The 13,521-nt window shown below is 35.1% G+C and overlaps 2 protein-coding genes across 9 annotated transcripts in view; one reads left to right on the top strand and one right to left on the bottom strand.

Annotated features, from left to right (window-relative positions):
• The window catches only part of PDSS1 (decaprenyl diphosphate synthase subunit 1), a 48,286-nt gene extending 46,198 nt beyond the window's left edge, over positions 1–2,088 (top strand). For 2 of the 3 annotated variants that reach the window (XM_079773096.1, XM_079773095.1), the window contains exon 11: positions 402–2,088. In XM_079773096.1, coding sequence (XP_079629222.1) covers positions 402–542 — 141 coding nt within the window. In that variant the 3' untranslated portion in view covers positions 543–2,088. The remainder of the gene's footprint in view (positions 1–401) is intronic. The other variant, XR_013813611.1, reaches the window with a different exon arrangement.
• A 145-nt stretch (positions 2,089–2,233) lies between these two features.
• Positions 2,234–13,521, bottom strand: part of ABI1 (abl interactor 1) — a 112,758-nt gene continuing 101,470 nt past the window's right edge. For 4 of the 6 annotated variants that reach the window (XM_079773054.1, XM_079773056.1, XM_079773055.1 and 1 more), the window contains 2 exons: positions 9,010–9,195; positions 2,234–2,754 (listed from right to left, as the gene is read on the bottom strand). In XM_079773054.1, coding sequence (XP_079629180.1) covers positions 2,579–2,754; positions 9,010–9,195 — 362 coding nt within the window. In that variant the 3' untranslated portion in view covers positions 2,234–2,578. Of the gene's footprint in view, positions 2,755–9,009; positions 9,196–12,456; positions 12,544–13,521 lie in introns of all 6 variants that reach the window. The other 2 variants (XM_079773052.1, XM_079773053.1) reach the window with 1 other exon arrangement.

The raw sequence follows: 13,521 nt of genomic DNA, 5'->3' as shown, positions 1-13,521 counted from the left end.
GCAGCCACTGAGAGAGGGCGGAATGCTTGCTTCATCGTCATGGCGACAAGGCAAGCATTCCACCTCAGCCGTGGAGGGCCTCCGGGCAGCGGGCGCGGAGGGGCCACATCCCACAGAGAGCTACTGGTGCACAGATTCGTGCGTAGAGTTACTAGTATTTAAAAATGAAAAAAAAAATAGATGGCTACTTGATAGTAATGAGTTACTTTGTACGCTTTAATCAGAGAAAAGGGCCTAAAAGAATTAGGCAGGGGAAGCTAGAACTGTGAGATCAAACATAGAAACATAGTTTGGCTATTAACTAATCTAATCTCAAAGTAGTTTTTAATTCATTATAATGAACTTAAGAGCTGATCCAGTAGGTAACACACATCTGTTCTGTTTCTTTCTGTATTTCATAGAGTGATGGTGTGCAGCAAACAACCTACCTCGCCCAGCGGTACTGCCATGAGGCAGTAAGAGAGATCAGTAAACTTCGACCATCCCCAGAAAGAGATGCCCTCATACAACTCTCGGAAACTGTACTCACAAGAGATAAATAACAAGTCTTTCTGTTATTTCTGGCAGCTATTTTACCAGACTGTGCCTAAAGAATTTTGTGGAATATACTTTGCTTCATGTGCACATAACCAAAAATCATTTTAAAAAGTCATTTCAACCTTAATGATGGGCAGTTATTTTATTAGCAAAGTTTTTCAGAAAAGTTTTAAAATAATTAAATCATCTGAAACTGTTATTCCAGCCCTGTAAATTCTAATTGAGGCATCTTGAAGGTTATATGTGGTATTGTTTACACTGTTAATAGTCACATGTAAAGCCATTAAATAAATAATCAATGTTAAAATTCAAATGGTTTATCTTGTTTCACCATAGGAGTAAATGTCAGAGAACTGTGAAGTCTACATTTCAATCAGCATTAGATTTTAACAGCATCCAAAATTTCATATAAGAGAATGGTTTATTATAAAAGACTGCAATAAAATTTAGATGAATTATATACAAAATTAAGAGAACATTCCACTTGGAAAAAATGAAATGAAAAATGTAGCTAGCTGATCACTAGTGATACTGAAATCATGTTTAAAATTATCAAGGCAAAATGCATATGCAACAGTCACATTGATTTGGTAGCAATGGTCTTTAACTCTCAGAAATAAATGTTTTGCACTAGTCTTACCATTTACTATGCTATTATAGTCTGTAACACCCAGTACATAAACTGCAATTTGAAATCCAGACAATTCCTCAATACACAGAAACCCACATTTGAGCGCTCTATTTTAATATCCTAGGCAATACAGAATTGTACACAAGATAAAACATTCCTCTAAACCTCCCTTAAATTAAGAGGAGACACACAAAGTGCATGTGTTGCATTTCAGTTACGTAAAAAAGACAAAACAAATCTGTTGGTCAAGTATATCCCTATTCACTGATTAATATATGACCCAGTTTTTCCCCAGTTACTTTAAAAATCTTTTTATGTTGCTAGTACCAGTTAATGAATTAAATAGTGCCTATTCAAAAATCAATTGCATCCACTTCTACAAAACAGTACATAAAAGATACTTGTAATTTCCTTTCATTGAACAACAGTCCACTGGAAAACTGGAGGACTAATAACAGCAATCCTTAAGAATTTTACCCACAGAAGTGAATACTTTTACACATTTTCTTAGCTCTGAAAAAAAATTACTTTAGAAAAGCAACTAAGTAGATTGACTTGTAATCAGATTTTAAATCTTCAAAAATCAGTCACATTTGATATTGGGACAGGTTGAGATAAGGCTGAAGTTCATATGCTGAGAAAATAGAACAATAATTCTGCAATAAATCAGTATCTTTTATTTATTTTTTTAAAAACAAATCAGTGAAGGAAAGGACAAAAACCTTTGGTTCACTTATGTATTTGTGAGTGGAAAAAATTTATAATGCAAATTCACTCATTAAAAAACTTAGTTACAAATTACAACATTACAGATAACCCTTTTTTGTTTGTTTTGTTTCACATGGAAACCTTAGAGACTCGAATCATTTCAAGAGACCTAAGTACGAGTACTCCAAGAAAATATCACACAAATTGGAAGCATCTTGGATTTTTAAGAAGTATATTTCAATAATTAATTTGTATGCATGCTTTAAACAAATAGTTATAGTTCAAGAATGAGAGAGTCTAAACAAAAGGTATGACCAGCACCAGCATTTAAGTTTCTGATTTTAATATTAGTCTGACATAGCATTAGTAACCATGCTGCACTGAAACATTAATGGTACAATCTGAATCATGATTTGTTAAATATTATACCCCAGACCCCCAGAATATTTAAGCTGGTCATAAAGTTAACATTGTGTAAGTAAGTATATAAGCATAAACAGTTATGGACAGCCCCTTGTATAAATTGCTGTTTAGCAATACACAAACTGCCTCAAAGATTTATGCTTACAAGGTAGACGTTCAATTATACCAATAAAACAGCATGTCCTGAAAATATGGGCACATTTTAAGACAGTTTTGTTAACCGTTAATAGTCCCACAGTATGACTGAATAATAAGAACCTACTTTAAAAGCAAAAAATTTTAATCAGTATAGTGCATGATTGATTCAACGTAGTTCCCAGGGAACAGACCAGTCACTCGATTGCAGACTCCTTCATACCAGCCATCATCATTCTTCTTTATTACATAAATGATTGCACCCTCCATAAATGACAGCTCATCATCCTTGTCTTTTGTATAATCATATATTGCCACAACTATGGAAAAAAGAGTTGAAATAACAAGTGAGTGCACTATATCCAACATAACGTGAATTTTAAAATGTAATGCTAATTAAATCTATAGTATAGCAAAACCAACTCTTTTTATGAATATTCTTAACTCTTACATCTATAAATATAGGTAGACCAGTGGTTAACCATGTACCTAAATCAATAACTTGATCTTAGGGCCAAACTGACTATTTGATTAGACTAGACAAATCTATTTAGGGAAGATCTCTGAATTTTAAGGGTTTATTAGATATTTCAGTTCATTTGTTCAAATATTTACTAAGTGCCAACAGTATGCAAAACCATTTTTCAAAATAACGACTGGGCAGCAAAGCTGCATAACCAATCATTAAACCAGCTATCTAACTTGAAAATACACATACCTGGAGATAAATCTCATCCTACTCATCCAAGGAAAATATTCATATAATTTATGGGGCTATATTTAGACTATTTTTATACAGCACTTTAAAGATCAACAGGATTTTTTAAGGGGAAACAACTGAGTAAAGATGCATTAATTAAGACTGAGAAAACCATTTGCAATTCTGTAGTATCTGTGATTATTTTGAGTTCAAAATATTCACTTTCTTTGCACAGTGTCATAGAAAAAAAAGGCATAAAAATTATTCTAGTTTTCTAAACTACTGGTTCATAAGTTTAATTATTCCTTCATTCTGCCTTCATAGCATAATGATGCTGAAATTATATGTACTTTTCTAGTAAATGTGAAATGAATTTTTTTCATTGATTTCCCTCGTGTAGTTTTTCTTAAAATACAGAGTTCTTAAGACATTTAAGATGTTCTGGGACTTACTTTTCCACCAAAAAAGATGGTTAGTCCCCACAGTTATTCTGAATTAGGGAATTACAATAAGAGACTTGTAGTACTAATCGATATCATCATTTGCTAAATTGAAATAGGCAATCTTCTCTCCCCTTTACAAAACACTGTATTAAGTAAACTCAACAAGTCCATTTTAATCCTGCAGCAGAATCATAGTATTGTGATTACAAGCTCACTGACATGCAAAGTTGTCTTTAAAAACCCCCAAACATAAAGAATAAATAATATTAAATTATTATCCGGGTATTATTTTTGTCTAAAAAGCCACCCAAAGGAATTGAGTGATTGTTAGCTATAGTAAAGAAAATAATGTAATAATTTAAAAGTAAACTATTAATTAGTCCATTAATATTTATTATTTATGGTTTACCTTTGATAACATTAATTTCTTTGTATTCACAGTCATAATGAATTAAATTTTGAATGCTATAGACTTATAAACTAATCATGACAAAGGCCCGTCATCCTCAAAGTCACTTGGCAGGATAAAAATGTTTCCTCTCGCCCAGCCTTAGTGGTTGAGCATCAACCCATGAACCTGGAGATCACAGTTCGATTTCTGGTCAGGACACATGTCCAGGTTGCAGACTTGATGCCCAGTGTGGGGCATGCAGGAGGCAGCCGATCAATGATTCTCTCTCATCACTGAATACTCTATCTTCCTCTCTGAAATCGATAAAAAGATAAATTTTTAAAGAAGTGCTTCCTCTTGCTCTTAGGTCCACTTATACAAGGAGTTGGTAAAAGTAGTGAGCTCAATTAATAAATGTTTCAATTTTCCAAGTCCTCTTTTTAAATGCAACCTAGTTGCACTCAACCTACCCTCCCCACTGCTGGGACTGACCAGCAGACCCTGAGCAATTGGTGAATGATTACAAAGACACAAGTTTCTGTGAAAGAGAGGGCTAAGTGATTGGGTGGCTAAAGGAACCAGATAGCCCTGTTCGCCTGCTTCCTTAGGCTTTTATTGTAGCAACAGCTTGAACTAAAATTAACCTCTAGATACTATCAGCTGGGTAAGTATCCTTGAGAAAATACATGCATCTGCAGTGCCTTTTAAACAAGGACCTTTTGAAGTCTAAACATAAAAATTCCAGTAAAACGCCAGGGGGCTCAGACTTGTTTGGAAAAGTCAAGGCAGGTAAGAATCCCCTACAGGCCTCTAACCTTTCGGAGAATCCTCCTTACAGACTTTCCAACAAAGTCCCGTGCTTCCCTACACCCCACCGTGCACATATTCTCTCATAATTCTTGCTGCTGAGTATTTAACCATTAATAATCCCATGTCCATTCTACTCTCCAGGATCCTAATACATAGATGTATAATCCTACTAGGTATCAACATTTTATTTAGAATAGGGGTCAACAAACAATGGCCATGGCCAAATTCAACTCACTGCCTTTGTTGTAAATAAAGTTTTATTGGAACACAGCCACATCCCCTCTCTTGTGCAATGTCTATGGCTGCTTTTGTGCTATAATAGTGGGGTTGAGTCATTGTTTAAAGAGAGTATGTGGCTAACAAAGATTTAAATATTTCATTTTGCAATATATACAAATAATGAATCATTACATTGTATACCTGAAACTAATATAATGTTATGTCAATTTAATTAACCTCAATTTTTAAAAAAAGTTAAAAATATTGCCCTAGACAGGTATACACTTGTGCCTCTCACAAGCACATCAAAATTACAACTAAAGGACAGAACAACTATCATCCAGAACCGCGGGAAAGCTGGCTGAGTGGAAGTTCTACAACTAAAGAGGTAAAAAAGAAAGCGCATTGAGACTGGTAGGAGTGCAGAGGCGTGGACTGGGCTGGCAACCCAGGTGCGCTGCTTTTTTAATCGGGAGGGAGATATAAGCTCCCGCTTGCTCTGAGCTCCAGTTCCAGGCAAGACTCTGGGGGACCCAGGCACATACAGGGAGAAACTGGACTGTCTGGCATAAGGACAGGAACATGAGGGCAGCTTTCTTTCAGACAGAGGTGCTCGCAGCGGTCATTGTTCCTGTGCTGGGACCTCTCTGGTGCAGGGCTGACTGGCAGCCATTGCTGTTTGCTCTGCCCTGGTGATTCCCTGAGACCCCCGCCCCCCGCAATTTACAATCCCACCGAAACTGTGCACAGCGGCTTTTGCATATTTCTCAGCCTAAAACCTGTCAAACAGGCAGCAGCTGGGTCAAGTAGCCCCAAAGCAATAAATCCGGCAGCAGCAGCCTGCCTGGCTACACAGCTGAGCCTTGTCTGGGCACTTCCAAACCCGATACAAAGAGGAGGAATCTGCAGATCTCTCTGTAGCTCCTGCTGGGCAGCCCCAGACAGTGGCTGACTTTGCACCTCCTTGGAGATCCAAGAGCCAGTGTACCCAGTGGTCAGTGTGAGACCATAACAGATTACAACTCTTCACATCCATAAGTGACACACTCAAGAGGCAGACTCAGCACCAAAGCCCCACTGAAGCAAGTCCTACCCCATAAGGGTGTCTCCAGCACAACAGATCTTCCAGTGTAAACACAGCGGTCATCACAGCCAATTGGCCTGGAGGTCAATTCCTCCCAGTGATACCAACAGCAATCAGGCTTAACTACAATAAGACTGTGCACACATCCCACAAAGGGGTGCACCAAGAGCGTCCACCTCAGTTGACTGGGGAGGCTGAGCCACTGGGCCCTATAGGACACCTACTACACAAGGCCACTCTATCAACTCAAGGAGACTCAGCAGCTACCCAGTACATAGAAACAAACACAGGGAAGCAGCCAAAATGTGGAGACAAAGTAATATGTGACAAATGAAAAAAATGGATGAAAGCAAAATACTGGATCTAGAGTTCAAAACCACAGTTATAAGGTTACTCAAGAATCTTCTAGAAACCTCTGAGGAACTTAGTAAGACCTTCAAGGATCTTAGTGAGAATGCAAAAAAAAATGGAAAAGGACCAGTCAGAAATTAAGCATACCCTGACTGAAATAAAGAATGACATACAGGATTCAACAGTAGACTAGAGGATCCCAAGAATCAAGGCAAATATTTGAAATATGAGGAAGCAAAAAACACCCAACCGAAAGAGCAAAAAGAAAAAAAGAATCCAAAACTATGAAGATAGTGTAAGGAGCCTCTGGGACAACTTCAAGCGTACCAACATCCAAATTATGGGGGTGCCAAAAGGGGAGAGAGAGCAAGATATTGAAAACCTATTTGAAGAAATAATGACAGAAAACTTTCCCTACCTGGTGAAAGAAATTACAAGTCCAGGAAGTGCAGAGAACCCCAAACAAAAGGAATCCAAAGAGGACCACACCAAGACACATCATAATTAAAATGCCAAGGGCAAAAGACAAAGAGAGAATCTTACAAGCAGCAAGAGAAAAACAGTTAGTTACCTACAAGGGAGTACCCATACGACTGTCAGGTGACTTCTCAACAGAAACTATGCAGGCCAGAAGGGAGTGGCAAAAAATATTCCAAGTGATGAACAGCAAGAACCTACAACCAAGATTACTCTACCCAGCAAAGCTATCATTTAGAATTGAAGGTCAGATAAAGAGCTTCACAGTCAAGAAAAAGCTAAAGGAGTTCATCACCACCAAACCAGTATTATATGATATGCTGAAGGGTATTCTCTAAGAAGAAGAAGAAAAGGTAAAGATAAAAAATTATAAGCAAGAAAGTGACAACAAATACATATCTATCAACAAGTGAACCTAAAAATCAAATGAATAAAAAACCTGGTGAACAGAACGAACTGGTGAATGTAACAGAATCAGGGGCATGGAAAGGGAGCAGACTGACAATTCTTGGGGGGAATAGGTTGTGGGGTGGGGGGTGGGAAGAGATTGGACAAAGAGCTTACACCTATGGACAAGGTCAGTTGGGGAGGAGGGAGGCCTGGAGTGGGGTGGGAACCAGGTGGAGGAGAGCTATGGGGGGGGGGGGGGGGAGGAACATCTGTAATAATCTGAACAATAAAGATTTAAAACAGAAAAATATTGCCCTAGCTGGTCTGGCTCAGTGGATAGAGCGTCAGCCTGCGAACTGAAGGGTCCCGGGTTCAATTCCAGTCAAGGGCACATGCCCAGATTTGTGAGCTCAATTCCCATTAGGAGGCATGCAGAAGGCAGCCAATCAATGATTCTCTTTCACCGTTGATGTTTCTATCTCTCTCTCCCTCTCCTTTCCTCTCTGAAATCAATAAAAATATATTTAAAAATTTAATAAATAAGTTTAAAATGTTTATTTGGTCTTTTACAAAAAAATATGAAAATAACCTTGATTTAAGATGCATCATTTCAATATTTTTTTAATCATGCTAGGTTATTCACTGTTATATCATTCCAAATAATTAAACTTCTTCAAATATAATAGTTCCAATTTCATAGATACTTAAAGTTCAATTTGCTTTCCAACCCAGAAATATGAGTAAAAACATAATTCAAGACTATTCAAGTTTATCACCCTCATAATAACAACTTATTTCTACTTGAAAGTACATAAAAATCTTAATGGCAAGTAGAATATTCAAGACTTCCTGAACTATATGCAGAATATTTGCTCTTAAAAAATATAAAAAAGGAAAATAGGAAATTTACTTTTAGCTATGTATTTAAAACTTGGGCAGGGTCAGAATGGAACAGGTCTCAAAAGCTATAGCTTCTTGCTTAAAATCAGTTAATCCAATACAGGCAATGGAAGGGAATATCAAATGTGATCAACTAAATTACAAGTATTTTTCAGAACTCTATACAAATACAAATTTTTAAATAACATATAATTGGATAAAAAAAGCAAACTCTCTAAAAACAGGACTTTTTCTTTCCTACACACTGTTTCTTAAAAGATAATTAAGGTGACTGTCAGGTAAATTTGTACTATGGAGTTATACATAATTTCATGACATAAAATTCTAGTGATTATCTTCTCTTTTATAAGATCAACTAATGAAACTTAATTGAAAGCTTGTTCTCATAATAATCCCAATAGACTTTAAAGTATTTAGATATAAAAGATTTCCGTTTTTATGGTAAGTGCTTAGAAATTTGGTTTTAAATATTTACTAATTATATGACTAGTACTAGTAAATCATTTCACTCCTTTTTTTGTGTGTGACTTAGCTGCTTCATCTATAAAATGCAGACAGACAAGTTAATCTCCAGCTAGAAGCATTATATCATTTGAAAAAGTACAGCTAACATTATAACATACTTTTAATTTAAAATATAAATAATCCTCTCTTCAAATTGGAAATGTATAGGAAATAAGGTTTAACTATATCATCTTGACTGATAAAGTTATTCAAAAGGTTGTGAAACACTGGATTAAATGTTCTTCATAGCTCTAAATTATATAATTAGATTATTTTCCTTTACTCTAATAGATGATTGTACCTTACCTTTCTCAATATAATTTTTAGGGGCCCAAGCAGGATCCCCATCTGCATATGGGTCATTATACTGAACTACTGCAGCCTCTTCATCTTCATAATCCACTGGAGGTGGTGGCGGCGGAGGTGGAGAGTCATCAAACATGGGAATGTCATCTGGTGGAGGTGGTGGTGGAGGAGTTGGACTATCAGCAACTAGAAAAAATTCAGATAATTAATTTGAATAAAAAACGAGACTAAATGGAAATTCATAAATTAAAAGAATTTAAGAAAGCTCTAACTCATATAAAGCATGCACTATAATAAAACATGCAAGATTAGAAATAAAAGCTTGGTGTGTTAAAGCTTCCACTATTCAAGAATAATTTTGCTATAATAAAATGAGCTAAAAATAAAGGTATTAGGAAGTACTACAAATTAATGGATGCAGGTTAGGAGACTATCTCTTTATAAAAGATTATAGGAGTAAAGAAGTTTCCTTATTCCAAGGCTCAGGTCAAAACAACTGTCACTCTTTAGTTAGTTTAACTCCTTAAATAAGCCTTATGTCACTTTTGTCATTTGGACTACAGTAAACATTATGAATAACATTACATCAATGGTTTGACAGCTATTCATTGTGAATATTCAAGTCCCTGATTTTAGCTTAAATATCTTTAGTTGCCCAGAAATAAGTTTCCAGTGGGTAGATATTTATTTTGGGGTTTTTTAAGGGAGAAAGAAAAGTCGGTGGTATTAGGTCTGCTCTATGTATAGGTTTTCTATTCTTTCATGTAAATTTTAACAAGAAAAAATTAAATAATTCCCAACTAGTAGAAAATGTCTTAAAGTATTTTTTAAAATGTTTGTACTCATAATCAACTTTTTAAATGTAGAAAGCAAGCTAAGATTTTTGCCTTATTGCTAGTAAAATATAAGCATAGATGAGGGGAGGTCAAGATCCTAAAGATCTATTCTAAGAATACATCCACAACAAAGATTTTAAAAGTAAAGTTTTGTGGTAATAAGGTAATTAAAACAAACAAATACACAGAAAGTAACATATCATGCAAAACAATAAAACCAACTCATACCTCCAATTCTAGATGGTTGTGGTATGAGTGTGTAATTTAAATAATCAAAAGTGTAAATGGTAAAATGTAGAGGCTAGAACTGTGTTTACTGAACTATTATGACACCAAGTAACAAATGCTCCCACATTAAGGAATTCAAAACTGGAACACAACTAACTCTAATTTCTTATCCACACATTTCTTTAAAAGTTAAAGACATATGAAAATGTTTTGATACAAATTAACACAGGAATTACATGATATCTGCAGGAAAGAAATTCAGAATACCAATATACTAACTTAAATACCAATTTCTAAGGCTATTTTTATATGATCAAAAAAAGGAGTCATAATCTATCTGTAATACATGTTTTAAAGTTTACTCCACCCTATTTGGAATAATTTGCTGAGAATATAACCAAGGGATCAAGATTTAAAACATTTGCAGATTAAATAGCCCTATTTCCACTTCAATGCTGTGAATTTCTCTTTTATCCTACTGAGGAATGAAAAAGGCTATTAGAAAATAAGCCTTGTGTGATAATGCTCATTCTGTTATGTTTATAACTTATTTTTCCACTGAATACTTGGATTTATTTTATTTTTGCCCACAAACAGCCCTTAAAGCTTTCTATTACTATTGTGGGAGGCAACCAATCAATGTGTCTCTCTTACACAGATGTTTCCTTTCTGTCTCCCCCCTTCTCCCCCTTCCATTCCACTCTCTCTCTAAAGATCAATAGAAAAAAATATCCTCAGGTGAGGACTGAATTTAAATAAACAAACAAATAAATTTAAGATACTGGTGATAGTTTCTCACCAATCTTCCTAGCATGCTTTCAAAGAAAACGGCAAATAAAGTTGGGCATTCTGCAGCACGAGGACAATGTTTGGTGAAAGAACTAAACTAGTACCATGGGCCTCTTTAGCAAAGGCCAAGCATACCTAGAATAATATACATTAATTCTGAATTTCTATTTAAAGTTACCAAAGAGCTTTGGTCACACTAAATGGAAGTTCATTATGGTTATTTTTAAATAGTTCCTAAAAATTCTTGGCTGTAAGGCAGTTCAAAAAGTTTATCTGGCTTCATTTTTAAACTCTTACAGCATTAAAGACCAGCAATTTACTCGTATTCACCTATTAAAAATAAGATTCACTTATTCATATATATTTAAACACAGATTTCAAAGTTGATTTGCACTCAGAAATTTCAATATTTTGAAACTACAACGTTTTATAAAATGTCCATTAAATCATACATTTCTTACAGGTAGGGACTCTGTCTCAAACTATTTGTATTCTTCCCAAAGACTAACACACAACACTAAGTCCACAAATATTTGACTGGAGGAATGGAGGAAATAACACAAAAGGGTCAGCACAAGCCGAACAATGGAATTTGCCACAAAGTACTCTCTTGGAAGACTGGTTGATCAAATGGGTTACACATTTGTTCATACCATTTTGAGATTTATTTGGATGGTGATGGTCCCAAATAAAGTAAATTACTACTTGACCACCTTACCATCTTTATCTTAATAGCTATTTTGGCCTAATAAAATTTGTGATAGTGGTATTCTTCATTTTGTCAAATAACATTCACTATGATTGTGTGACTATGATTATACATCTTCCAAAACCTTAATCAGACAGCAATATAAACTATCTATCCTAATTAAATCCATATATTTAAAAGAATTCCCAAAACTCCCTGACCTTCCTTCAGAGAACCCCTAAAAAAAAGATGACAGGTTTGCATATTCATAAATAATCCTCATGGGCCTGCACGAAACTAGCCAAAACATGAAGAGGGCTCTATAATGACAATCACTCAGATGAATACATATCGTGAATGTAATTTACTTAGTCTTGCATATTCATTCTTATCCTAACAATGAATCTTTATATAGACTAAAAATTATTCATGTATCAAAATCTAAGGAAGGCTACAAAGCCTCCTCCAAAAACTTTTTGTAACTAAAGAAAAAAACAACAAACCTGTCCCAATTATGTAATAAACAAAATCTCACAAAACAATCTACAGATGAATTTGAATACCAAATGTTTTCTTTCTAATTAATTCCTCTAATAATTATTGGAACCTAGTAGTTTCCTTTGTGTTTGATTATACTTTCCTTAAGAATCTGCAAAGATCAGATTTCATGTTTTAGATCATATAAATACATAAGAAAGTTGCAGTTTTGAAATTTATATAGGTCAGTAATCATGCACACGAGAAAAAACTAAAGATCGTGCTCTTCAGTTTCAATAACATAGCTGCACCTATTTTCAAGATAAGATTAGCTTCTCAGTAAAAGTAAGGAAAATGGTGACTCATCAGCCATGCATGCTATAAGGAGACAGCCTCTACCCTTTGATAGCTCAGTTTTTCGAAACTTACTGTTTTCCTGCACCCTGGCCACGAAGCCTGTGAGAGGTATCTGTGGAGTCAACTGAGGCATAGGGGGAGGGGGTGGAGCAATAGAAACTGATAGCAACAACACAGTATGGGGGAAGTAAAACAGGTAAAGGAAAGAAAAGGAAACAAAAAGCAGAAGTCAGTTACAAGGACCACAAACATAAGTATGCAAAGAACAGTTTGCAAATGAAACAAAACAAAACAAAACAAAAACAAAACAAAAACCTGCAGAACCTTCAAGTTCATTACACACGAGAAAATCTAAAGCTGAGTTGTGTTTAGCCAACTGGTTAATATTATTGGAAAAAAAAAACTTCTAACTTAATCCTAATTATATTGTTTGGGAGAGATTTAAATTTACCCTCACATTTACTTCCATGCAATGAAAACTTCAAATTCTAAGAAAAGACTTTAGCCCTAGCTGGTTTTTCTCAGTGGATACAGCATCGGCCTGCAGACTGAAGGGTCCCAGGTTCAATTCCAGTTGAGGGCACATGCCCGGGTTGCCGGCTCCATCCCCAGTAGGGGGCGTGCAGGAGGCAGCCATTCAATGATTCTCATGATTGTTTCTATCTCTCCTTCTCCCTTCCTCTCTGAAATCAATACATATATATATATATATATATATATATATATATATATATATATATATATATATAAATTTATATTTTTAAAACAAAAAAATACAGTTAACAGTGAATACTGATAGCAGTTTCTAGGATACTGTATCTCTGCCATACTTCTATAACCTACAGGCTGTTCTAGCTTTAGGGTAATGTTCTTAATTAGAACCCAAATGTGTTATGAAACAGCTATTTATTCCATATATAAGTAACTATATCAATCACAGTTTTCCTTTAAAGAATTCTTATTTTATATATAAATTTATATGCAGCTCTCCAGGAAAAACCCTTGTTTGTAAAACAAGTTTATTATTACCTTTTAAGTTGACATTTTTAAAGACATCACTCCTAAATTTACTATATCCCATGCTAATTGTTTGCTGAGGTTCAAAGAATAAGGTATCTCTCAAAAGTGACCTTCTTT

This window comes from Cnephaeus nilssonii (assembly GCF_951640355.1).
Source record: "Cnephaeus nilssonii genome assembly, chromosome: 1".
Taxonomy (NCBI): Eukaryota; Metazoa; Chordata; class Mammalia; order Chiroptera; family Vespertilionidae; genus Cnephaeus; species Cnephaeus nilssonii.
The sequence above is the reverse complement of the archived record's forward strand: the minus strand, read 5'-3'. Positions and strand labels throughout refer to the sequence as shown.